The 27,772-nt window shown below is 36.9% G+C and overlaps 3 protein-coding genes across 4 annotated transcripts in view; all 3 read right to left on the bottom strand.

Moving 5' to 3' along the window:
• LOC129270354 (deleted in malignant brain tumors 1 protein-like) overlaps positions 1-5,694 on the bottom strand; it is a 56,836-nt gene extending 51,142 nt beyond the window's left edge. For both annotated transcript variants that reach the window (XR_010294869.1, XM_064105622.1), the window contains exon 1: positions 5,624-5,694. The gene's annotated coding sequence lies outside the window, so the exon portion shown is untranslated. The remainder of the gene's footprint in view (positions 1-5,623) is intronic.
• Positions 4,857-8,894, bottom strand: LOC135155691 (uncharacterized). Its single transcript, XM_064105624.1, has 2 exons — positions 8,488-8,894; positions 4,857-7,412 (listed from the first exon to the last, which is right to left on the bottom strand). Exons 1-2 carry the CDS (start codon positions 8,588-8,590, stop codon positions 5,920-5,922), a joined length of 1,596 nt encoding a protein of 531 aa, XP_063961694.1. The 5' UTR covers positions 8,591-8,894; the 3' UTR covers positions 4,857-5,919.
• An 8,234-nt stretch (positions 8,895-17,128) lies between these two features.
• On the bottom strand, positions 17,129-27,190 carry LOC129270353 (scavenger receptor cysteine-rich domain-containing group B protein-like). Its single transcript, XM_054907746.2, has 4 exons — positions 27,116-27,190; positions 20,075-20,220; positions 19,311-19,502; positions 17,129-18,691 (listed from the first exon to the last, which is right to left on the bottom strand). Exons 2-4 carry the CDS (start codon positions 20,145-20,147, stop codon positions 18,528-18,530), a joined length of 429 nt encoding a protein of 142 aa, XP_054763721.1. The 5' UTR covers positions 20,148-20,220; positions 27,116-27,190; the 3' UTR covers positions 17,129-18,527.
• Positions 27,191-27,772: the final 582 nt, after the last annotated feature.

Raw genomic sequence — 27,772 nt, 5'->3', positions numbered from 1 at the left:
CCTAAAACGTGCAAAGGATATTCAGGAATACATGGTTACTCCTATGTCCAAGTTTCATGAACTAGATCCATTAATTTTCAAAGTTATGATGACAATTCCACAAATACCCCCAAAATGGTCAAAGTTTGTTGACCCTTAGTGACCTTTGACCTTGGTCATGTGACCTGAAACTCGCACAGGATGTTTAGGGATACTTAATTTCTTTTATATTTAAGTTTCATGAACTCTATCCATAAAATGTCAAAGTTATGATGACATTTCAAAAAATTAACCTTGGTTGTTTGGGACCTTTCGCAATCCTCACGGACGCTAATATTAGGGTCCCCTAACACAAAAGTTAACGCTTAATCATACACTTGATTTTTAAGATTGAATGTGCATTATAGTCAATAGAATCAAACGTAGAAAACTGCTCTACAATCAATGCTAAACTTTGTGTTACAGGGGGGTTACAGGCCCTACAGATCTGCTTTTCGTGTGCAAAATCCTTTTCTGCGACACTCGCACCATACATAGCATGTATATTACGACTGATGGTTTGAGATATTCGAAATGAAGACCTAAAATAGATTATGACATGGATAAGAAAGTGGTTTTTCAAACAAATCGAGTACATATTGAGTGAGGAAAAACTTACTGAATGAAGGCTTAGATATAGATCATTACAGTCCATCGAATCGATATTACATTTAATGTGGATTATTGGTGTATCACTGGCAATTGATTTCATGGGTCAGATCAACCTCTCCAGCCGAACATTTCGCGTGAGTTGATATGTGCACACCATTATGTAATACATTTGAACTCGTTTCTTTTTGTTTCTTTTGTTTCTTTTGTTTATTCCTTCTACACAAACGATATGCCTCTCGCACACGATGTAATGGGCATTATGTTTTACTTCCCCCAGAAATGGGGATTAGATTCAAATTCCGGGGGGACCACTTCCATTAATGAGTGGATACCAGGCACGACCATGGGGTTTCGAAAAATACCCTAAACAAGCTGGGAAGTAATTCTTTTCCAGATTATGAAAATGCATCTCTTAACAAGAATTTGGCTTGTGAAACCCTACAAGTATTGGATATCCCTTTTTTGTCAGCATTTTAAACATCGTTTTGACACCCTTATAACGTTACATAGGCCTATATGTAACGTACCTGCCCACTCTGTCCCCTTTTACGCGTGGTCACTCCTGGGATCCACTAATCAATGGAAGTGGGCCCCCCGGGCGGCCTCTCGAGCTATAGGAGGAGTCAAATGTGGCTTTGGAAAGTCGTCCTCAATGAGATATATCGCTGTTACCATAGTAGCAACCAAAATTTTGCACACGAAACGCATATTGAATGTTTCCGTCGCAGATGCGAAACGAAAAAAAAAATCTCATGTCACACAATTTGCATTGCAGGACGACCATGATGACGGGCCCAAAAAGTCTCTTCCAAAATCAACTAACGTCGTAAATAAGCGTGCGCGTCCTCAAACGAAAGGTCCGGAATATTTCAATGTTGACGACGCCGCCGCCGTCGGAAAAGCGGCGCCTATAGTCTCGCTCAGCTATGCAGGCAAGACAAAAACACTATGATCATTAACAAGAGTTTCAACTTTCAAATCATGTATTTATAGCCTCTAAAATAATGTATGGCAACTTATGCGTTGTCATATCCAAGTTCTTCAGACTAAGATTTCTTTGCTGTTTCATTTGTTTACCATTAATCCATTCTGTTTCTCCTTCTCATAATTCATCTTTTAGAACCCCTTTTCAAGTATATTTTCTTCATTTATTTCCTCCTCCAATGTTTTCCTTCTACTTACTAGTTTCTTCACATCTTTCTCTTCTTCTTCCCTTTTTTTATTTTCCCTTTTCTATTTATTCTCATGGACTTGGTGGACCTTGTTTTGTTGGACCAGGAATCAACAATGTTCAAATTTGTGTATGTTTTTTTTTCTTCTTTCATCATGCATAACCAGCATTACCATCAAAATCATCCTGTCATATCACTGCCATGACACTGGCATTATACCAACATCACCATCATACTCACCGACTTGCATGGTGCACCCAATTTATCATCATGTTTTATCATTTTACACTGTATGAATATGTTTATCATTTCAATATTCAACATCATCACAGTTAAAAGTTAATTTCTTTTTATACAAATCTACTGTACATCCTCTGCAATCACACCATCTCATCATTATCATCATCATGATAATCATCATCACTCATCAGCAAGGCCCAAGGGCATCTTTTTCTTTATATACAACTACGGTACATACAAGTAGGGATAGCACACAAAAATTAAAACTAGCTAATATCCATTCAAAATCCATTCTGTCTTATAGAGCTTTGTGAGAGCTTTATTTTGATACCAACTTCATGTAAATTGACCAATGTTTGGTAAAGTTATGGTCGATTTAAGTTATCGGAAAAAGGGTAAAAACCTGCCGGAAATCATCAAAATCGCCCTAAAAAGGCAAAAAATGCGTTTTTGGGCAAATTCAAGTATCTGTCACATGAAAAATATGATTATATAGTGTCTAAAAACAATTAAACATAGCAGGGACTCGATTTTAAGGCGCGCGAGAGCGATCGCGCGCTACATGCGCGCCTTAATCCATTTTTGGTAGCGCGATTTATAGCGCGCCTCGCGATAGCTGACCTGCGCGAAAATGCCTAAAGTCGCCCTCGAAATCACCCAAAATCATGCTTTCGGGGGCGACATAAAATCTGAATGTCGCCCCCGAAATTATTGCCGAGTGATAACAACTCAACCGCCCACTAGTGCCATATGCTCGAGCTCCGCTTACCATTTAAAAACCATCCAAAATCCACACTCAAAATCACGAATAAGCCTTAAAAGTAGCGAGTAGCGCAGTTTCAAATTCCGAAGTTGCGTTATTTTTTCTGTACCACGTATTTCCATACACATGGTACCAGGTATGGAAAAAAAATCAACGCAACGGTCGGGAAAGAGTTGCATGTATAGGGGTCCATTATGACTACCACCGTGTGCCATTTCGAATGCACATGTTTCCCCTACAGATATCACAATTCTGTGATAAAATAATTCGAATTACACAGGAAATAAATCCCAGAGTCTAGTAACCTAGCATTGGTGAGTTGTCATTCGGCTTTGCTTTTCAAAACGGCTTATTAACTTCCAAAATAAGTTATCTAATTTATCAATTATAACTAAAAAATCATTTGTTTTCTTTTTCTAGGGGATGAGGTATTATATCAGACAATAAATCATCAAACAAAGCTCCATCTTTTTTACAAGGACGGCGGCAGGCTCACGCATTGGCGCTTTTATTAGCTAGCCAGTTGGAGCTCTGTCTCTCTGCCAGAGCTCTGGGGGACAATTCGCTCAGTAAAGGCCTCAATGATGGTGATTTTCTGTTTCAGACAGAGTTTACATTTCAGGAATATTATTCAAAACTGCCAATAAAGTTTGATGATTTCTTCATTGTCATGTATATTTAAGTTCTTAATGAATACATTCTCACCAAATTTAGACTCCCCCATAGAGAAATTAAATTTTCATGGAGATCTGCGTTTTCAAAGAACTTCAGGAAAAGTTAGGGTATGTGATGGGCCTTTATTACATGTACATGGCTGACTAGGGTATTGTACTGGAATAAATGGAGTAGAAATTAGATATTGAATTCATTTATATCCAAGTCCAACTCACAGTCACACACACACTCACACACCCACACACACCCACCCATCCACACACACCCACATCCAAGATTCTAAACATGATAAATAACTTTAAAAATCATACAATATTTAATATTAAACAAAAAGTAATAATTCCTTAATAAGTGAACAGGTATTCCTCAAAATACAAAAAAGTAGCATTTAAAAAGAGCCCCCGAAATTTGACAAAAAATTAAAATGGAGCCCCCGAAAAAAAAAAAAAAAAAATTGTCAGTGACTTAACTTTTAGCCAAGTCAAAACCTAACTAAAACAGGTTTTACAACACACAATCTAATTACAATACATTGTAAAACAATTATAAATACTTCCTTTGGTTGTTGATTGTAATTTTATAGTACACATTTCCTCCATCCATTTTGTTAATTGGGCAAAAAGCTCCCCTTGTATGTTGAAGAAAAGCTTTTTGAAGTGCTCCTCTACCGCTCTCCTTAAAAGTTCTAGGAGAGCTTTTTATTGCTCCCCTTATAATTATAAAACCGAGTCCCTGCATAGCTATAGCACTTGTGTTCTACACAGTCTGCAAAAACGGGATCACATGAGTAAGTTACTGCTGAATTATAGTCGTCAGAGTGGGACCTATTAATTCAAAATCACCCATCCGCAACCACAGAAAAACCTTCAAAATATGCAAATAAGAGCTAATTAATATGCGTAAATGCAATATCTCCAGTTATATTAGGTTTCACGCAATGAAACTTGGCAAGATGTTTTCTTGCACTAAGACCTTTAATTTTCACCACTTTTGTACAATCTTATTTGACAAATATGCAAATTAGCTCATTTATTATGCAAATTAGCTAATTTATGCATAATTATTAATACATAATTCATCAAAGATTCATCGGCAACAATCAAACCATCCTACAAATTGTCTCTTTCATATGGGTTATACAAGGTTGATAAACTTTATGATTTCACAACACTTATCTTTTACCTATACAGTGCTGAAAATGAGTTTAAGAACAGCACTGGACAGATAACCTTAATGAAAGAGGATATTATTATTAACATGCCAAAGACAGCACATATCTGTTCTTGGCAGTTCTGAAATTGAATGATCAGTTGCTGCACAAGTCAATCCAGGCTGGTATTTGAGTTTTCTTTCAAGTATCACAATAATATTACAGATGCTGTTTCATTAGATATTTTAATATATTCCCAATTTTAGCATAATAAATTGAATTTTTAATAACATTGATGTTTAATACATTTCTATGAATTCTGACTTCAAACAATTTAACAAAAAATAACTGTAATCTTCATCCCATTTCAAGTAGGTCATGACAAGGACAATGAGCAACAGCCAAGGGAATCAAATCGAGAAAGGGGAAACTGCAGCCAGACACAAATGAGCGGACAACCTGATGAGAAGGGATAAGAGGGCATTCAAGGCATAGTAAAAGCCATTGGACAGTCTGCATAAGATATTCTACCTCATTCATTGAACTTGTGTTTTTTTTTTAGCACAACAATAATATAACAGATGCTGTTTCATTAGAATTTTCCAAAATCTGCCTGGTAGATTTTTGATTGCAGGTTTGTATAAACTGTAAGAGTAAAAAATTAATTGGTGGACTGGTACAAAATTTTGAAAGACATTCATATTATATGTACCACAAACTAGTGTCTCAATATGGCAGGAAATATTACAATTCAATGTTTTTATGTATTGCAAAAGATGAAGTAATCTTGATTTACTACAAAAAGAGCAGCTATAAACATGTACTGAGTAAAAATAATTTGTACATTAGTGTTATTCCCTGAACATAATTGTAATTGGTGGATTCATGCAATAAATGCAATTACATTGAGTAAAAACGAAATTTATTTTCGGTGTGTGCATGAATAGTTTCTTTTCAAACACACAAAAAAGATAGCAAATTTATTTCACATACCTCTTTATCTGTCGACATGGATGAATTACTGAATTCCAGAAGATATATGTTCCATTACTAAGCATTGTCAAACCACCATAGAAGTCTGATATGTAAATAATTTGTCCAAATAATAAAGGTTAGTGATCCATTAAGTATTCATTTCAATATCCTGATGAATTGATAAGTAATCTTTCTCAAATCAATGCTATAACTCTGAAGTGAACTTGGGCCAAAATCTCTTGTGCAGAGTTCATTTTCAGTTAAGACATCATTTTTCTTTCCTTTGTACAAATGAATAACTTTGGCTGCCTTTCTTACATGAGCTCCAGACAATTATCTTCCCATTCCTTCTCAAGAGGATATGTGTACAGGTTCTCGTCATTGTCATACACAAGGGTGTAAAATGTATAACCTTTGTCGAAATATTCCTGATCGTTACATTCCATCAAGTCTTCAATGTCCTGTTGAGTACTCTTTCTCAACACTCTGCCATGGTATGTGACAAGACGTTTGCCACCTTCAGGAAGAAACTTGTGTTTAATTCTTTTGTGTAAAATGGTAGTTTCAGGAAAGGGTTCTTTGCGCTTTCTCCCTGTCACTTTTGATAGCAGTTTCTCTCTTAATGCCTTCCTTTCTTCTTGAAGAGTGTCACTATCAGGGAATGTGCAGGATGTACCAGATTCAGCATCTTCTGACTGACCGATGGGGGCTGAATGAACAACCTGAATTATCTCTTTTAAGTTGTCACACAGGTCAGATGCGCTTAGGGGTTTACCAGCCTTTGACTTAAAAAACAAAGCACCTTTGACCAATCCTTTGTTAACAGACTTGTAGTAGTCAATCTGTGCCAACAGAGCCTTTCTTTGATCAGACGGAGCCTTCTTAGCCATCATGGACTCCACATCAGCACTGGAGGTACAAGGACCATCACACAACTTGTTTACCATCTCAGTTGCTCTGACTGCTGTTGCTACTGATTTTCTCTTCTTTTCTTCTTTTGCTTGTTGCTGTCTGTCCATCATCTCTTGCCTTTCCTTCTTCATATCCTTAACCTTGTCTTGGTACCTCTTCATAACTATTCTTTTATTCTTAGTGGCATCATCAAATGTGCTCACGATGTCCTCGTTGCTGTCATCTATAGTAGTCAGGGGAAGCTCACTGTCATCTTTAGTAGTCAGGGGAGGCTCATTTCCATCAGGATGGTCATCTTCCAGTTGCTCTTCATTGATGGGTCTTTTAGTTGGATAGCAGTAGGGAGTTCTTAAAAATTCCTCCAACCTTTCTCTTGATGAATCTCGGGACAATTTGATCCTCCTTGTGGCTACACTTTTCCAACTACTTATAACAGTTCCTCTATGTGGTACTTCACCAGTTTTTTCTGGAAAAAGTGCACACCACCACTCATCAAGAACAGTCTTCCAAGGAATGGAATTTCGTCTACGATAATGAAATAGCTCTACAATGATTCCATTTGAGATATCTCCTTGTAAATTACTGCATCCTTCTTTCAACAAACCAGGAGTAATTCCCAATTGCTGACATGCTGAACCAATAACACGATTAGACCCAGACAAGTCTGTATATTCTTCACATAGGGATTCTAAGTTATCAGCACTGATTGCTTTTAAAGCACTGCGTTTCACTTTGGACAGGATTCCAGGTAATGTGCAGTTAGGTTCTTTGATGCCCATGCTCTTCAAAATATTAACAAAGTCTTTCCGGAAGCTCAAGCTCTCAGTGTCATCAACACATTTTCTGATGATTTCCATTAAGCCAAAAGTAGGCCTTGGGTCCTCCCACCAGTGATCTGTAATTAAAAGAAAAGGAAGAAGAAAAAAAAAATGTCAATGTAGGTTCTTTGCCTGAGTGATTTAAAATCAACGGCATACTAATTACTATATTTACTCAAATAATTGAAAAAAAATATCAATCAATTATTGATCTAAACTTTAATTATTGACATTAAAAAGTGTTTGCTACCTTAAATAAAAGGATAATATTTGCTAATTTAAGAGGGAAAGTCTGGATTTATAAAATAAAAATAATGTGAAACTTGAAAATAAATGCACATACTGTAGACCAAAACAAATATTAGGACTGAACCAATATATGTGTTTCTTAAAAAAAAAAAAAAAAAAAAAAAAAAAAAATTGGGCAGGGGGGGGGGGGGGGGGGGCCACAATTCTTTGTCAATGAATTAAAAAAAAATAATTATGAACGGGCACTAAACAGAGAAAGGGTTTTAAAATTGATAGGGGAAGGATGTGTTATTCACAGCAATGGTATAAAGAAATTCTGAGAATGAGAAATAATTATTAGCTTATAATAATTTTTAAAGCCCATTTGAAAGTATAATTTGTTTCTTTTGTAATTATGTCTCTTTGAGGCCCCCACCCCCTCCCCCTCCCCCCTAAAAAAAATTAATTAATAAAGGAAAAGAATTGGTTATGGGCACAATTGAGACAAAATAATTCAGTAAATATGACCAAACAATTAATTAAAAGTGACAAATTTGACTTTCAAGTCTAATTTCTTGAATTGCCTGACATCACACAACTATTGATTTGAAAAACGTACGAGGAAAATGAAAACAGTCGTTCCAGAGGGAGGGAGAGAGGCAATGGAATATCCATACCTTAAACTGCGCATGCGCAGAAAAGAAAAATTCGGTCGGCGAATGTGGCCGGTCGACTGGAGAAATGGCTGTGCAATTTTGCGCGCACTCCCTCTGCACAATCACGGCAAAATTGTTCATTAGATATTTGAAAAAGATCGACATTTTTCACATTTCATGTCACAATCACAACCATTTCACATCATTTCATAATAAAAATCCAATCAATCGGGTATTAAGAATACGTAATCGGCACAAATCTACTCACCAGGACATTTCCGTTCGTGTACAAGAGAGTGAATTTCATCGGCAGTCCATCCGGTGAGTTGGAGTATTCGTGTATGTTCTGCGCTGAAGTCAGCGGATGCCATGATTGAAGTCAAGCGCGTAGCCGTAGTACCTCGAAATCGTGAACCAAAATTTGGTTTGCTCAATTCAAAGCCATTTCCTTGCTAGTTACACTCATTTTCAGGACAAAATAATATCATCCCTAAAAAATGTAACTCCTAACCTTTACAACAAGTACTTCACTCTTCGGAAATACACTTGAATACCGGAGATATGAAGAATCCAAGCCACACGGTAAAATCGCCTGCGGTGTGACCATAAATTGGTTTCCACGGTACGGAAGCAGAATACAGGGTCATGATCGGAAAGGTCACGATCAACGAACGTAGAGGGCAGCAACACACAAGCGTGTTGCTATAAGGAAGGTCAACTCGATACGCGCATGCAGCTGAGCTGCGCGCTTATTTTATTGTTCATGCCAACGAAATCAAATGCCGATCAAATACAACAACAAATTAGTAGCGATCAAAAAACGAATATGAAAGAATATGACTACAACAATATCAAAGATAACTTAAAAAATATGTTGAGGAATATACATACATATAAAAACATACTTTGATATTTAAAACTTTACAAATATAAGTTTCAGGAAACTAAAATCATTACCAAATCGGTGATTGTTGTTATCAGCGATTTCACCAGACGGCTATATTAGGTGATTTGCGTCGAGACGATTTTGTGACCACTCGCAAAGCATTTCGGGATTGAATATAACCACCTTATTTTCTCTGAGCTCTTCGCTGAACCCAACGAACGTAGAGGGCAGCAACACACAAGCGTGTTGCTCTAAGGAAGGTCAACTCGATACGCGCATGCAGCTGAGGTACGCGCATATTTTATCATTTATGCCAACGAAATCATACGCCGATCTAATACAACAACAAATTAGTAGCGATCACGAAAACAATATGAAAGAATATGACTACAACGATATCAAAGATAACATTAAAAAATTATGTTAGAGAATATACATACATTTAAAAACATACGTTGATATTTAAAACTTTACAAATATAAGTTTTAGAAACTAAATCATTACCAAATCGGTGATTGTTGTTATCAGCGATTTCACCAGACGGCTGTATTAGGTGATTTGCGTCGAGACGATTTTGTGACCATTCGCAAAGCATTTCGGGATTGAATATGACCACCTTATTTTCTCTGAGCTCTTCGCTGAACCCATCATCACAGTGCAGCTGCAGCGCAGCGCGCAGCCAATGCAATGCATCCGATGCATGGGGTTTTTTCGCCGTCCATAGTCTCGGACTCGAAGTTGAAATTTAGACCCGGATTTCGGGGAAACAGCGCCTTTATTTCAGATTTATAGATTTAAAAGTCGAATGAAATTAAAAATTTGAAATCTAACCTTGAACAACCATCGTTGATAAACATCAGCCCTGAAGCAATTGCACTTCAAATCAGACTAGGCAAATTGGACGTCATTGTCTATGTTGCTAGAAGGTCATGAAGGTCTATGACGAGTCGCCTGAAGCCCCAGCGCATCATCAACGTCACTAGCTAGCTGCGCGACCGGCCCAGACTCGGCGCACCCAGGCCAGAAAAATGACCTCGATTATTACGGTGGTTGTCTATGCATTTATTAGTGGTGCAGCGAAATTCAGCAGAAGAAAATAAGAGATATGAGGTATCCTCGTTACAGGCTTAATATTCCAAAATGAGGAAAAATGTCAAAATCATGATTATTTAAGCTAAATATTTTCTTTAAAAATGAAAGAAATATTTTTAATATTTATACCCAGAATAACCGATCTAATAATTGTTCATTAAAAAATATTTAAAATTAACAAATGAAAAAAAATCAACTCGACAAATTTCCCAAAACCCCACCTTATTTTTTAGAGTGGTCACAAAATTCGAGCGGAGTTGACCTTCCTTAGAGCAACACGCTTGTGTGTTGCTGCCCTCTACGTTCGTTGGCTGAACCCATCATCACTGTGCAGCTGCAGCGCAGCGCGCAGCCAATGCAATGCATCCGATGCATGGGTTGTTTTTTCGCCGTCCATGCCATGGTCTCGGACTCAGAGTTGAAATTTAGACCCGGATTTCGGGGATACAGCGCCTTTATTTCAGATTTATAGACTTAAAAGTCAAATGACATTTAAAATTTGAAATCTAACCTTGAACAATCATCGTTGATAAACATCAGCCCTGAAGCCATTACACTTCAAATCAGGCCAGGCAAATTAGACGTCATTGTCTAAGTTGCTAGATCTATGACGAGTCGCCTGAAGCCCCAGCGCATCATCAACGTCACTAGCTAGCTGCGCGACCGGCCCAGACTCGGCGCACCCAGGCCAGAAAAATGACCTCGATTATTACGGTGGTTGTCTATGCATTTATTAGTGGTGCAGCGAAATTCAGCAGAAGAAAATAAGAGATATGAGGTATCCTCGTCACAGGCGTAATATTCCAAAATGAGGAAAAATGTCAAAATCATGATTATTTAAGCTAAATATTTTTTTTAAAAATGTAAGTAATATTTTTAATATTTATACCCAGAATAACCGATCTAATAATTGTTCATTAAAAAATATTTGAAATTAACAAATGAAAAAAAATCAACTCGACAAATTTCCCAAAACCCCACCTTATTTTTTAAAGTGGTCACAAAATTCGAGCGGAGTTGACCTTCCTTAGAGCAACACGCTTGTGTGTTGCTGCCCTCTACGTTCGTTGGTCACGATATCCTTATATGGAAATTTCATGCACATATTTAGAGTGTAACATGTGAGGATCGTTGATTTTTCTGAGGGGATGTTTTTAGTCATTTTCAGGGCGTTTTCAAAAATACGCGAAGTTAAGCGCCACGCGTCATTTCCCCCCAAATACCGGCGGTGTGCTTGGAGTTAAATATTGATTAGAAATATGAATTCTTCATGAAAAAAGGTGAGAAGCGAGACAGAGCATATTGACAATACAATAAAAATGGAGGTAAAGAAATTAAAACTATATACTTATTTTTAAACTCACAGGAATGTTTTAAAAAGTAACAAAAATTATGTTCACGCAGGAATGGATGAATTTAGCATTTCAAGCAGACTGTGTGCGCATACGCTGTGCTATGCCTAATACAAGTACGGTAACTGATAATATAACCTCGCAATAGTGTGAGTGGCTAAGGCCTAAGGCCAGATAACCAGCCGAGGCCCATGTGGTGTTTCGGACTTTTGTTAGATACGAACCCCAGGTTAGGGGCCCGTTTCTCAACACCTGGACAAGTTAGTCATATCTTTATCCACCAACCACGGAGATAGTTCCAATCTTACTAAACCTGTTTCTCGAAAGGCTTCCTAACTAGAATACCTTGATATCGATACTATCGGTAAAAAGAGCAGACGAGACGTAGCCTTAGTCACAAAATAGCTTAATATTAAAAAAGAAAAATTATGACAAATTTGCAAATATTGTGATGAATTGGGAAATACATCTTTTTAAAATAATAGCACATGTAAATTATGCATCATACATACTTAGACCATGAATATTGGAGCACTCAATTGCTGAGAAAATTAAATTATGAATAAATCATTTCATGACTAGAAAATCACCTGTGGACGTTGAGATGGGTACCCCCGGGACATCGAATTTTGATAGTTTACGAAAGTAAACTATAACGGTTTTCTTTGTAAAGTGATGATAATTATACGCCCTTCTACGATTCCAAACATCATCAAAATATAGTTTAACAAAAACAAAAATAAATCTTTGAAACTGAAACATACGATTGACATATTCTATGCATAAATTAGAGATAGAATTTATCCAAATGTTAATAGGGGTCTGAAAATGACAAATACGAGTCCAGTTATGGATGGCCTGACGTTGTAGAATCTTTATCGATCAAATCATTTTACTATTTCAAACTGAATGGTTTTGTGGCGTTTTACAAACAGTTTTTATAGTTTGTTTTTATTAGAATTATCATTGAATGCATTATCCCACTCGTTTTTGTGATGTAATTTCAAACTCTATGATTGATTACCTAAGATTATTATTTTCAAATCTCTAGGCACTTTTGCTTGTCATAGTCTACCCACGTGATGCCACTACGTCATTAAGAAAGAAGTTATGACAGGTTCGGAGGTGTCATAAATATTTAGTGAGGTTGTTGTACCCGATCTTGGTAAAGAGGGCTTCGTGAAACGGTTAGCGGACAAGTAGCTCACTATCTCCGATTTAGTCAAGAAGTTAGACTTATGACGGTGTTGAGAAACGGGCCCCAGGTTACTACTATCAACCCCGTACCAGACAACGGAGCCTTCGTTTCTACGACCGCCACCGGCCGGTCCCCCATCACACGGCGAGCTGCAGGACAAGTCGACAGGACACGGCGCCCAAAGACGAAGGCCAAACAAAATCTGCTAGCGTTCGTACTACAACCGTACTAGCAAGTTGATCATGACCAAACAATAAATAGATAAAGGCTAGTTGCCCTGTTGCCCCAAGGTGTCGTTGAGAAAAGTTGCCGAAGATAAATCAAGAACTTGAACTTCAAGTTCAAAGAAGATGCCTGTGCATAGCGCATATATACACCTGTGGAAGGCCGGCGCGCCGGCCAGCGCAAAGGAAAGATCCTATAGTATGTCGCTGACCGGCCGGTGTACCGGCGGATCCTGCGCCTGGCAGATACTGTTCTAGGCACCAAATCCGCCGGCGGATCCTGTTCTACTCCGGCGGATTCAGTACCAAAAAAGGCCACTCTCTTCGGAAGATATCGTTCTTGCGCTATCGCGATATCCTTCACTCACATACGTGGAGGTGCCGTGGCCGAGTGGTCTAGGCGGCCTGAAAATACATAGAAAGTCCGGGGTTCGATCCGCGGCACTATTGCCCGTGAGCCTGGAGGCATTTAATCTGCAACACTCTTTTATCTTGCTTTCAAATAAATGGAAATGATATATGCATTAGTGGTAACTATATAGGTATGCACTGTTTTAAAAAAAATACGTCTTGTAATCAAATAATATGCATTTTTAATTTATTTTATACCTATTAAATCTTTCTTATCACAATTTTAGGGATAATTTGGATACAATATGCATCAATTATTATTGATACAGAGTATTAAATAAAGGCAAACAATGGCAGGATTTTGTAATAAGTTTATTTTCTCCACATTTTTTCGTATATTTTTTTTTCTCCCTTCCCTCCTCTTTCTATTTCTCCCTTTTTGGTGCTGTATCACCCACGCGTATACGCCCCAGATATATTCATAATGTGCCAGAAATGTTAGGAAACTGGAGAAGAGGCAAATGGGGCGAAATGAGCAGGGACAGAAAGAAAAGCAAAAAATAAAGAGATGAAAAACCAGAAGGGGGTATAGTAAGAGAAACAAAAGATATAAAGGAAAAATTATATTTCACTAAAGATTCCATATTGATCTTAAAATTAGATGACTGAGAGGTAAATTAGGGAGCACCAAACGATACGTGGCGTATCTAACTTTTGTCAGGGTGAATCTCCGGTCCCCAAGTTCAGATTCCTTAACAAAAAATATTGAAGAAAAAAAGAATAATAATAAAAAAATAATAATTTGTTAACAAATTTTCGGCATTACTCCTATTTGTTTAAGATCAGTATGCTCGATCTGTAAATGAAAATCATAAGATCAGTATGCTCGATCTGTAATGAAAATCATATGATCAAAAAAAAAAAAAAATACATGATGAATTAAAAATTAGGCCTACAATAAACTACATAAGAAATAAATCACATTGACATTCTTTTTTTTTTGGTTAGAAATGTCAAATTCATGTTTTCACCCAAAATGAGCATTCTACAAGCAATAATATGAGTTAACAGCAAATATATTTTCATACACTTATTTGCATCATTTATTTGGAAATATGAAGTTTTGATTTGTTGAAATTTTTCTAAACATTGTATATAGTTTCAAAAACCTATATGCCAATACAGTGCGTATCGAAAAAAACGGGACAGATTTGAAAAGTCTAAAAATTTTGTTTCAAATTATGACATCTATATTTTGGTGTTAATAGGTGCTCTGAGGTCTTATCTTTCAAATGCCATTTTAAAAAAATTAGTTTTGTTCATGCTTGAGCGAACACCAGTGGTGTACCTATGATTTTCCACGGGGGGGGGGGGGCAAAATCGGCCGCCCAAAAATTTGACAAGCAAAAAAAAAAAAAAAAAAAAAGGTCTTCAAGCTCGTCAGGGGGCCAATAAAGGTCTTTAAGCTCGTCAGGGGGGGGCAAAAAAGGTGTTTCAAGCTCGTCAAGGGGGGGGGGGCAGTGATATGTCTTTTGTATGGGTTGTGGCTCGTCAGGGGGGGGCAGACCGCCCCCCCCCCGTAGGTACGCTAGTGGCGAACACGGAATGTTTTTGTTTGGGGTTAAAAAGGAATCTTGCGCCAAAATGGCATAACATGATAAATATGATGATCGGACTTCTTGCTATTCAGCAGACTTCCTTTTAACCTTTTAATTATCTTTGATATAATTTTCGAATTATGCAGTTAAAATTCATTTTCAAATCTGTTTATTTGCCTGAATTGTTCTGTTGTTTCTTTTTAATATGTTCTCTTTTAGCTTTCAATATTCATTCTTTAAGCAAAAACAATTTTTTTTACCCGAAGTATGGGAAAGCGTGTATTTTTTTAATCCTTCCATTGTGTGCTACAAAGGTAATGGTGCTTTTGAACAGTGGCATACAGATGGGTGGGGGCTCGGGGTGTTACCCCCCCCCCCCAATAAAAAAGTGGAAAGGGAATACAAGGAAAGATAGAAAGTGAAATATGATTTATTTTCTAATTATTTTGTCAAAATCTATCACAGAATTGGATATTAAAAAAGTGGAAATTTTTGCTTGCTCGCTTCGCTCGCTCACAACTATTTAAATACATTTTATCCGATCTGCCATATCTAGCTCCTTCAAAATTTACTCAATACATTGTCATTGAAAGACATGAATCCTTTCCTGTTTGCCCTGTCAAGCACTTAATTAAACTTGGTCAAGGAATCAATGACCCCTTGAAAATAGGATTCATGTTTTTCTAAGGTACCATAACGTAATTTTTTTCACCTAATAAAATACGATTTGAATAACTATAAGTTCTCACAATGAACATGATTAATAATGCAAATCTTCTTCCATGGGTTGACATAAGTATTCTTTTCTTACTTATGAAGGAAAATTCAAATGTTAAAGAAGTTTTAATGAAAAAACAAAATAATTCAAGTAAATAAATACATTTGTAAATAAAATTTGACAGCATAATTCGAAAATCATGGCGAAGATAATGAAAAGGTTAAAAGGAAGCCTGCTGATTAGCAAGAAGTCTGATCATCAAATTTCTAATTTCTGCCATTTTAGTGCAAGCCTCTTTTTGAACCCCCGACGAAAACGTCCCGTGTTCGCTCAAGCATGAACAATTTTTTTAAAATGGCATTTCAAAGATAAGATTTCAGAGCATCTATTAACATCAAAATATAGATATCATAATTTGAAACAATTTTTATAGACTTTTCTAAACTGTCCCGTTTTTTTTATACGCACTGTATGGGGGTGCACTTTTTCGCCAAACAGTCTGGCAAACTGACACTAACATCGTGTGAAAAAGCACAGTTAAAAAGGTCGATGCATACTGCGGACTGAAAATAATATAAAAAATTCACAAAAACAAAATGATGAAAATTTCATAAAAATCTGATAAATAGCAAAGTTTTGGCGTATGTGCCAGGTCTATGTAATACATGAAATATCGAGACATTATTTTTCCTATTAATCCTCACCCCCATCGAGCCCTATGTCGAACGTTGTATGGATCCGCCCCTGAATAAAAATTCACTAAAGACGGACGAAAAACACCCCCCCCCCCCATTGCGATCGACATTGCCAGAGTCGCGCATGCGCGTGCCGCCGAGGTTGTCTGAATTACACGTATAGTCAATAGAACCAAATCCGCCGAGGAACCAAATCTGCAAACTTCAAGCCGCGTCAAACCCGGCGGATATGGTTCCGATTAAAAACGATATCGGCCATTTAGAACGATATCTGCCGGCGGATACGGTATCCGCCGGTGGAACCGAATCCGCCGCTACACCGGCCGCGCCGCGCCGGCCAGGTCGGCCTTGCCTTAATCGATCCATCGGTCCCGGTCCGAATCCGTCGACCAGTCTTTTATGTTGCTCGTCTCACCGATGATGAATGATGAAGATGATGATGATGATGATGCATATGATGATGACGACGACGACGACGATGATGATGATGATGTAGACAGCTGGCAGCCGTCTGTTTCGAGGAGTTTTTTTAAAAATTTTGATTGTTTTTATTTCTCCTCGAACAATTATACAGAGACCGAAGCTTTTGGTCTAATGATGATGTTGATGGTGATGATGATGATGACGACATATAACGATGATGATGATGATGTTGATGGTGATGGTAGATGGTATAGGCCTATACTGGTACAACAATGTTGGTATTGATGGAGGTGCATGGTGTAATGATGATCGGATGATGATTAATGATGACGATGAATGGTGACGATGAATTATGAATCATGATTTTTTTTTATGGTGATGGCGGCGGCGGTTGTATGGTGTTGATGAATTGTGGTGGTAGTTGTACTACGTGCCGATGCTGGTGATGGTTGTACGTGGTAACTATGATGATTGATGTGAGTGAAGGCTCTAAAATTACAAACACAGGGTCTATTACAATAACGACAAACTAGGCGATAATATTTCAGTCTCACTGATCATTGTTGATTCAACATCCTGTACAATACTGCTGGCACTTCAGGCATAACTAACAAGATTAAAAGCCTGCACAACTTAAAAAAGGGAAAAGCTTTAATCAGGGGCCGCGGAACCGGGGGCGTAGGGGGCTTCCGATTTTTGAAATAACAGTGTAAAAAATCGTGAAAATAATATATTGTGTCTATAATTTGCATTATCATCCCCTCCTCACTCCCGCCGTCCCGCGGCCCCTGTTCTATTCTTAGAAAACATTATCAGGAACTTCATATCTCCCTAAGATCTGTAAATATGGCAGCAATGTATCTTTCCTGTATATGTGCCTTAACCATTTTCCTTTTCTCAAAATAAAAAAAGATCAACAAGCATGAGCCAATGTCCCGCTATAAAGTAGTTTTCTGGTTATTAATATCAATATTAGTATGTAGACAAAGTCTTGCAATGCTATTAAATGCGTGGATGAAACAATTTTGGCAAGTTTGATTTGAAAAATAAATTCCGAGTTATACTGCGTCATAATCGCTTCTCTTTCTTATTTAGTTCTGATAAGTTGTAGGGGTCTCTTTGTCTCTCTCTGCAATCTCTATCGTACTTTTATCTCCTTCTTTTTTCAGTTTTCTTAGCAAACATAATCCACCTTTTACATTCATGAAAATAATGTCCTAAATTTTATTACATTGAAAGAAAGAAAAATCCAATTGCAGTCTCACGTTTCCACAAAGTAATGAAATTATCAATCGACGTATGCTGAACGATAATTATTATGACGTTAATTAGCATGGTTAGCCTATACGAACCATCGGATCACACACCCGGGATCACACAACGTTATTCTCATTGATATAATCCCTTGTAATGACCGTTTTTAGGGACTGTATTCTTACCTGAGGTAAAAACTGTATAAGCAAGAGCAACCAATCAACTTTTCGACCTTCTTCAACCGGGGAATTCCATGAAAATCATTCCGTGTGTAAATATAATACAAATATTTATTTATAAATATACTAAAGCGTATGTCTAACACTGTCTAATACATCATTTTGGTGAAAAGTTTGAGGTTCTCCATCCCCGGGCTTACCCCGAATCTCCACCATTCTACCAATTACTATCCGATTATCCTGTCAGTCTTAAGATGCCCAAGATTGTTTTCTCTCACATACCTGAATTTTAAACTTTAAACAAATCAACAGCAATGAAACATAAAACAAAAATTCGTTTACAACCCTAAAATATACTTACTCGGGGCGGAACATATAACACCTGCATCCTCCATATGACCGCAGTTGTGTTCTCCTATTCCATTATGAATACAATCCAGAAGAGTACTCTCCGTTCCATTGCAGCCCACATTATCAAAATATATAGGACTTAAAATGTTTCCTGTCAAAATGATTAAACGAACATGAAAAACATTCGAAAATTAATTAATTCCATTCTTCAGACCTTTTCAATACTGCGATCCACAAGGTTTATAGGCATTTTTGTATTGTTTATTCATTTACATTTTCAAGTTGTAATTATCGGGCATTCAGTGTACACGTATTAATAATATCGTAATATTGTCCGAATCAGAAATTTAAATGTCTCAGGAATAATAATCTGCACACGGTCATGACCTTCTTGTCATTTTCCATCTTGTATACATTCTTTTGTGTATGTTAAAAAAGTAATTAGCAAAAGCCCTTGGGGCACGGCATGACATGGGGCATAATTTAGAAACGATTAACGAACGAGCAAAATGAGTGGGAAAATATCGCCTTTTATAATGATGAAAATTTAATTTGTGATAGATTTTGACGTAATATTAAACAAAACGTGATATATCCAGCGCTTTTCTCTCCTATTCCTTTATTTTTCTTCTGTTTATTTTATTTCTTGTCCATGGAACTTCATGGGGTCCGGTGCCCCGTAAGCCCCCCCCCCCCCTCACTCCGAATCTCAGTAACGCCAGTGCCCCATGAGTTCACATCCCATATTCATCTCCATGCACAACTCTTACCATCTGGTATCGTCCGACTGGCCCCAGAGATCGCTTCACCTTCCCCAAAACCGAGCTCCCGACAGACCACGGTGGCGTCGACATCATCCCAGTCATCATCACACACCGTCCCCCATCCTCTATCTCCCAAGACCTCCACTCTCCCCATGAACGGGCTGTTGACGTCGGTAATGCGTACTGTTCCTGCCGGATCTACGGTAAATAATTGAACAATATCTTTATAATTTCTCATTATTTTTTGTTATTTATCCTATGCAATCGTAAAAACACACTTGTGTCACGAGGAATATTAATTGCATCGATATTGTTTTGAATTGGCAAAATACATAAGTGAATCTAAAAAGGATTGATGACAATAAGATTATTTCATCTAGTTCACGAATTAACTAATCGTATGGATGTATATCTGAATGCTCTTATAAAAAAATGATGATGATAATAACAATAATAAAAATAATAAATAAATAAATAGATAATTATACTCATGATAATAACAATAGTAATACTGGTAATAACAATAATAATTATAAATGTAATAATAGCAATAATTATTACAATGATATCAATAATAATGATGATAATGATTCTGATAGTAAGAATATCGATGACAATGATTACAGAAATAATTGAAGATAAAATTATGAATAACAACAATATGAGTTATTAAGCACGTGCGGTGATCTGTGAGATTTCCTGTCACAGCAGCAGGTTCAATGCACCCCACCCTGATCACCACCTATGGAAGTATGTACGATAAAACTTACTTATTGCTTCTCCAAGACATGAATGAGAAAAAGCACCAACAATTAGCAAAACGATGACAATGACCGACGTCATTTTCTCGTAAATCTTTTCCTCAAATAGCACGACTCTGACGCCCCTTTGAACTCAGATTTTCTCCCGGAGATATCTATCATGTGGGAAAAAATGTCAACATACACAAAAATCATCAACATCAAAATCTTACTCTAGTTTCTTAAAATGCCATCGCTTTGAAAGTGTAACAGTGTAAAGTGATTAAAGTCATATTTCAGGAAACTTGAGACGAGTGTCACTGATCATCTCAAATGTATTTTAAAGGTGACAATAGGTCATATAGGTTAATTGAGGTCATTGAATTTTTACTATGTTGTGGTGTCTAACTATCAAAACTAAACAAGCGTTTAGTTTAATTTTTTTTTTCATTTTGAACTTTAAAGATTGTTTCCGAAATTATAATGATGATGATGATAATGGTGGTGGTGGTGGTGGTGGTGGTGATTTTTTTACCTGATTGCTAAGAAAGCATGAGTGCTTGTAAGCAAGCAACCAGAGGACCGACGGCTTAAGGTCCCCTCCGAAGGACCTGGTACTGAGGATTAATGCCTTACCAAAGGGCACTAGCGCACCAAGTGGGAATCGAACCCGGGTCACCGGAATACGAGTCCCCCGCTCTACCGACTGAGCTATCGCGCCTCCTCAATAATAATAATAATAATATGCACATTATTTTATAAAGTGCTTATGTTTCTTAGCGCTGCATTTTTCCCGGCGCTTGCGAGCAATCAACGCATTTCTTCCTACCGGGTACCCAATTACTACACCTGGGTGGAGAGTGGCAAATGTAGATAAATGCCTTTCCAAAGAGACCCGAGTGCTGCGGTGGAATTCGAACCCAGGAATTGTGGTTCAAAGTCAAGAGACTTATCCACAGAGCCACAACACCTATACGTAGGTTATCTTGCGGCTGCCCCACCCCTATCAAAATACATCTCACTCCCGTATGTTAACGATTCCTCAATCTAACATAGGCCGACATTTTGACGATATGATACCTCATGGTAGGTGACCAGCCAAACAGGTAACGACAGTTTCTCCGACGATTTTAACTACAGAACCATCTAGATGACTTCCCCGTATAATGCCCACTGACAAAAATGTCAAAAGAAAATTTGTCGCCAATATTTTGTCGCCGAACGATATATTGCCTGAGAATAATGTCTGCAATTTGGACTAGTTTAATCCATAATCAACTTGTTAAATACTAATGATAACAGTAGATACAGGTTAAATAAATAAAGCAGAAAATAAATGAAATAAATAAAACTGATCTTGAATCAATCGACATTGGTATATTATAAGAGAGCGCGGGCAATATTAGCTGATTCCAATTTTGAAAGGTCACTAAAGTAGTTCAGGAAGAGGCATGCTCCAATTCCATCGAGAGAAAATAACAAAAGGAAAAGGGAAAGGAAATAAAAAGGTTTTGAATTGTACAGGAGTTTTTGTGCATTTGCATGAACATCATGTGAACATGAAATGCAAATCTCCGTAACTGACAGTGACAGGTCACAATCACACCAACAAGTGAATTTGAAAGTATAGGCCTCAGTAGCGTAAGCAGGGGTTGGTAACAGGGGTTCACCCCCCTTATTTTTTTTTATCCAAACCCCCCTAAAAGTTTATGAAGACCTTTTTTTCTTTCTTTTTTTATCCTTGTCAAATTCTTTTGAGGTTCTAAACGACGTAAAATTTCTGGTGAAGACCCCTTTTTTGCTTGTCAATTTTTTAGGGGATAGGAAAATATCTAAATGGTGGTTAAGACCATTTCTTTATGGTTGTCAACATTTCATTCAGCTTGAACCCCCCCTTGAAAAAAAATCTGTGTACGCTACTTATAGGCCTATTGCACAAACACTGTGTATAAAAAAGACTAATCCTAAAAGAATTCATAACATTCGAATACAAAATATCAGAAAGTTATGAAATCTTAAATTTTCTATTAATTTCATTTCCCCCCTTTTTATGAAAGTATAGGGGAAAAAAATTATACTGAAGGTTTCATGTCGAGCTTTGCGTTACACATGAATTTAATAATATATTGAATATCATGTGCCACATGGGATAATTAAAGGTTTCTTTTTCTTTTATTGTGGCAAGTAGTTTGCTTGGAAAATTTTTGAAATTGATATCAATCACATTCTCCCAGTGTACAAGGTATAATAGATCCATGTAATCACATTGCCATAAATGCAGCTTGATAATATATTTTCGACGGCGCTGAGTGGATATTCCAATAATTTTAATATAGAACGAGTAAATCAGAAGGGTTTTCATAGATGCAGGTTTTAATATGTAAACAATTTACGAATACTTTTATGGAATACTCCATTATACAGGGAAATGCATTATACTCAAATCCCATGCACAGTCGCAAAAAAAACACCTATGGTTAAAAACGAGTTTCAGGTCATGTTCGGTCTAAAATGTGAACAAAAAGTCCCCCCAACGGGTGATGTGAGTTTACAAGTAAAACATTCGAATATAAGTTATTTACTGAAATGTTGATTAAGTGGATTGTTCCGAGGGAATATACGATCGAGCGAAGCAAGTGAACCGAAAATGCACACAGTTGGAGTAAATGATTACATTTTAATCAAATTTGCCTCTGAATAAGTCTTTTGAGCCAAATTAAAAAAACCTCAATGAAAATGATATACGTTGAAAATGCAGTGTGTTTGGAGGCCTGCACCAACTCTACATAATATGCCCCTATGACAACAGGGATCACTCGGCTATCAAGGTAATAGGGAAGTAACTAAAATCATGATATGTAAGATACCTGTTATCTGTTATTCAACTATTTAGTTGGAAAGAATTATATCAGTATCTCCTACACAGACGTAATGTTTGGATGACTCAGACCATTACCTCTTTTCATATATAATTCCCTAATACATGATGTTCATTGTGATGCGGATTTCCTATCATTTCCTTGCATTTCGGAAGTGCTTTGCCTATCTTGGCTTTCCATTGTTCAAACGCAGGTTTGACCATCTGATTGCAATCTTCCATTTGGCTCCAAGTCAACACCGTTGATTGGGTTAATAATTTTGATAAAGAAGAGTAGTTTTTTTAATGTGGAATCTAATTACGCTAAGGAATATCCTGTATGTAACCACATCCCTTGTCAAGAAAAGAGGAAATTCCACCCTGAAATTAAATAAACTGCATTCCACAAAATTGAAATATCAAACCAGAAAGATTGTGAGTTTGCGAACTCTGGTTGGATGTAGCCTGTAGGCCTAATAACATATTTTAATTGATACGGGATCTTCTAAGTGCGTTATATTAGTTTTCAATCATCACGTTCACGTGGTTCATATATTACTACAAAATAAATCAGGAAAGGTTATAAGGCTCGCATTCTAATCACGCAGTCGTTCTTGCTTTTATAAACAACATTGAAAATATGTTTACATGTCCATGAGGAAATGTGAAATAATATTGTACAAGAAAATAAATGTATGGTGTCAGAAAATGGAATCTGAAAATGTTGGATTTTTATTTAATTTCATTTAATTTCATTCAATTCTTTATAGACCCAACTCGGCCATTCTTCTCTTGGGTCAATAAAATGACATGAGAATGAATCTATATGATGCACTTTGAAAATATTTCTTTAAAAAAAAAAGTTTGGGTGGAACTGGGAATTTTTTCTTTCATTTTTTTTTGGTCATAGTTGGTATTCTACGAAACCGTCAGTGAAGGGATATCCCCAACAAGGATTGGTCAGAACTATAACCAATTAATAATTTGTCGAGTTTCTGACCAACTGTTGATCAAAACTCAAATAGATTGTGAAGGCTTCAACCAATAGTTGGTCGAATTCGAGATTTAATTGAGATAAATTCGACCATCAAATTTATAGAACGATTTGTAAAACAAATTTAAGTTTGTATGCAGTGTAGATGCATATGGGTATTGGGTATGTTCACATTGTTTACAAAATGGAATGGGATCGATGAAAGAATAATTACTTCCAGAGTTTCTGACATATTGTGGGTGTAACGCAGGCACCACCCTTAACAAAATCTATTTGGAAATGTAAATTACATCCCCTACATCAAAGTTTTTGATGTAATGTGATGGTATCATAAACTACTACACAACTGAAAAAATGAAATTAAACCGAGAATTAATGACATTAGAACGGGATTACTTTGATTAAGTAGTATGAAGTGAACATTTTCTATATAAATAGCACATAATAAGGCACATACGAGGTTTCAATTCTAAAAACAATCAAAAGAAGGAAGCGAGCAAACAAAACAAAATTAATTTACAAAAAGTTTTTTTTTCCATAGCTCATGATATCAAGGATGTCACGGTAAATTTATTGATATTTTGGTATTATATAGCTCTAGAGGAGTTCCCTAAAGTATACGAAAATCACAAATTTATTGGTTTCGTCACTAATAATCGTCTTATTTATAATGCGTTTGAGACATACATTGTACTACCTGAGCGCTTATACAGATATAGCATTACCCCGGTCATTGGATTAAATCAGTCATTCTTGCACACATCGTATGCACTTCTTTCACTCCCTGGGGAGTATTTCAGCCAGTCGCCATTAAGGCGCGCACACAATGGTATGATTCTGGCTTGGGTTCGAGAGGTCCCGGGTTCGACTCCCAGACAAGCCCCCATTTTTACAATACGGTGGTGTTCCCCCTGAGGCGTACCGTGGGTCACGGCATGGGGGGCACCAGTAATAAAAATGAGTCACTTAGCGGGCGCGCGAAGCGCGCTCAATCGCCAAATATACTGATCTAATTAATAGAGACTGTGTCATACGGATATGTATCTCACTGATCAAATAATGGGAGCGCGAAACGCGAGCTGAAAATTTTTGATATTCAGACCTAAAGGGACATTATAAGCAAATTTTTGTAATCATAATACCTACATGTCTCGTTAAACAAACAATGCGAGTGAAACGGGCGACCTGAATTTTTTGTATAAAATGACCCCAAAAAGCAAAATTTTGAGGACTTTTTTTTAGGAATCCATTAAGAGTATACAGGTCTCACCATAGTCATCTAATGCGAGTGCCAAGCACTTGCTGATTTTGTTAGAATTACATATGAACACATGAAGCACGTTTTTGTAGTCATTGTAATCATGATTATCATACACATATCACTTATCAAATATTGCGAGCGCGACGCGCGAGCTGAAAATCTAGGATATTCAGACCTGAAGATGGGCATTCTAAGGCTTGCTGGTAGGAATTTCCTAACATCATACGTATTTCACTAACCAAATGATGCGAGCTGAAAACTTTTGATATTCAGATCAGAAAAAGGGACATTTTAAGGACTGATTTTAGGAATTCATGCATGAAGAGCAGACACATCTCACCAATCCACTAATGCGAACGTAAGCACGGACTGGAAATGTTTTATATTAAGACACTAAAAGAGGCAATCACTTTTAGTAATCATGAAAAAGAAGCATATGTCACTACATAAAACAATAATAACTCGAAGTGCGAGGAAATATATTTGGTGTATATTGACTTGAAAACGGGATGTTTCAGTACATCAGGATTATATATCTCGTTAAATAGACAATGCAAGCACCAGGAACGATGACCCTTATGCCCTGAGCACATTATGTTTCATAAAGTTATGAAAAAATATTTCTTATGTAATATAACATAATATATATAATAAATATAATATAACATATTGTAATTTTCAAAAAAGTTCTTCTTTCTCCCTCTTTTTCTCCATTTCCCCCGCTTTTTTTGGGGGGGGGGGTGGGGCACGTGCACCCCCCCCGTAGTTACGCCACTGTGTTCCCCTTATAGTCATACTGATACCAATTATGTAAAATTTATTTTAAAAATCGTTCACATCCACACTCCGAGAACCACCATACAGTCCATAGTCTGTCCTAGTCTGAACTCCAGACTTTTTACCTTACAAAGTACAGCACATAACCGATACCCGTCACAATGCTGGACAAGCTTATATAGCACCTGCAGCCCGTTGCATAAAACTTTTTACCTGAGAAAACTCAGGTTGTTTTTACCGGAGTTTTTGCCCTGTGTTAAAGTCAATGGCAGAAATCAGACTAACCTTAGTTTTCAGTTTTACCAGAGTTTTCTCAGGTGAAGAATAACAAAGTGTGGATTGACACTATGTCAAAGGGTGTCTATAGGCCATGGTAAGATTCGACCACACGTCCCTCTGATTACAAGGAAAAGTTAGAACCACTACACCACGGCTCTTCTATACAAAATCTAAGAATTATCAATTTCTAGAATACCAATATGACAACATTCTATTATTTATGCTGGAAAAACAATGTTATGATAAGTAATTCACTCATGATTTTAAAATACTTTAGGCAGGCCAGCGCATATTCAATCAAGTTAATTTGAGACCCATGCTTTAAAACTGTGCACTTTTCAAAAAAAATATATCATCTGGGAAATTCATTTGTAAATTTCCTGTTGGAACGATTGATTATTTTGAACCAGGACATTTGAAATTTGTTCATAGAGCATAAAGAGATGATGTTTAATTTGGTATATGTATTTTATTTTGTACATGAATTGAAGTTGCTGACAAATAAAGAATTCTTAATACAGAACAAGAAGGAAATAGGTCAAAACCTGTGAGAAAAAAAGCCCCAAAACAAAAATTGATGTTTATCTATTTCCTTTTTTCATCATGATTAGATGATATATTTCAAGAATGGTTAGATAAGTATTCCCAAAGAAGATTGACCATAAAAAAAATCATCTATTTTTTCAGGACGAAAGAATAGCAAAGAAATGAAAGGAAAATGTTCTATATACCTCAATGATAATGGACAGTGATAATGACCTATCCGTTGCATTCAGGGGCGGCGTCATAAGGGGAATCGATGTCGTTTTAATGAGTTTAATAATAGGGGATTTGTTGAATTCCTGTCCCGCCATAAAAGCAATTATTATGAATAAAACAGAAAATAAATAATTTTAATCGTACCCAAAAGTTTCGTTTTAGTAGAGGTAACTCCCGTATATAGGAACTCGGCAAAGCTGCTTCCAGCTGCATCAACGCCAAACTAGTAGGTTAAATAAGTCACAGTGGTTGACCATTATAGGCGTCAGAAATTACTCTCGAGCATTTTTGGGTAAAGTGGAGATAATGACAGAGCTAAAATTTGAACTCACAACCTTTCAGTCATGAGTCCAATGCTCTAACCACTAGACCACACAACCCTGACTTAAGATGAGAACTTCTGCCTTCTTGTGACACTCTCGACATTTAGAATGGAGAAGGATATAAGCAGGACCCACCTGGAAAACAATGAATTCGTAAGAGCTGAAGAGGGTACCTTAGATGAATAAGAATTAGTATTCTGAAAATGAAAGGGATTGAACGCGGTAAATCACCCTTTGAAAGACCAGAGGAGTGAAATCATTTTTAATAACAGTGCAAAACGATGTAACTCCTCGGCCCTTTTCCATCCTTTTCCAAGCTTTTCAACTTTTGGGTTTTAGAGTGCATTGGCATTGTTCAACCTAACCAGAAGCTAATACAGATCAATGGTAAGGCACAATCTACGCTTTATCTGATCTACACATGCCAATATGGGCCATAAATGATTATGATTACAAAAGTACTTCATTGGCAACATTC

The sequence above is a fragment of the Lytechinus pictus genome, chromosome 10 (assembly GCF_037042905.1).
Source record: "Lytechinus pictus isolate F3 Inbred chromosome 10, Lp3.0, whole genome shotgun sequence".
NCBI lineage: Eukaryota > Metazoa > Echinodermata > Echinoidea > Temnopleuroida > Toxopneustidae > Lytechinus > Lytechinus pictus.
This window is presented reverse-complemented; position numbering and strand designations above follow the sequence as displayed.

Bases quoted from the DNA above. Each gene is read 5' to 3' on its own strand.
- LOC135155691 (XM_064105624.1), bottom strand. From the start codon at position 8,590: ATGGCATCCGCTGACTTCAGCGCAGAACATACACGAATACTCCAACTC. The intron at 7,413-8,487 runs GTGAGTAGATTT...TTTTAATTACAG, and splicing joins ACACGAACGGAAATGTCCTG to ATCACTGGTGGGAGGACCCA.
- LOC129270353 (XM_054907746.2), bottom strand. From the start codon at position 20,147: ATGACGTCGGTCATTGTCATCGTTTTGCTAATTGTTGGTGCTTTTTCT. The intron at 19,503-20,074 runs GTAAGTTTTATC...TATTTACCGTAG, and splicing joins ATGTCTTGGAGAAGCAATAA to ATCCGGCAGGAACAGTACGC. The intron at 18,692-19,310 runs GTAAGAGTTGTG...TCATTTTGACAG, and splicing joins CAGTCGGACGATACCAGATG to GAAACATTTTAAGTCCTATA.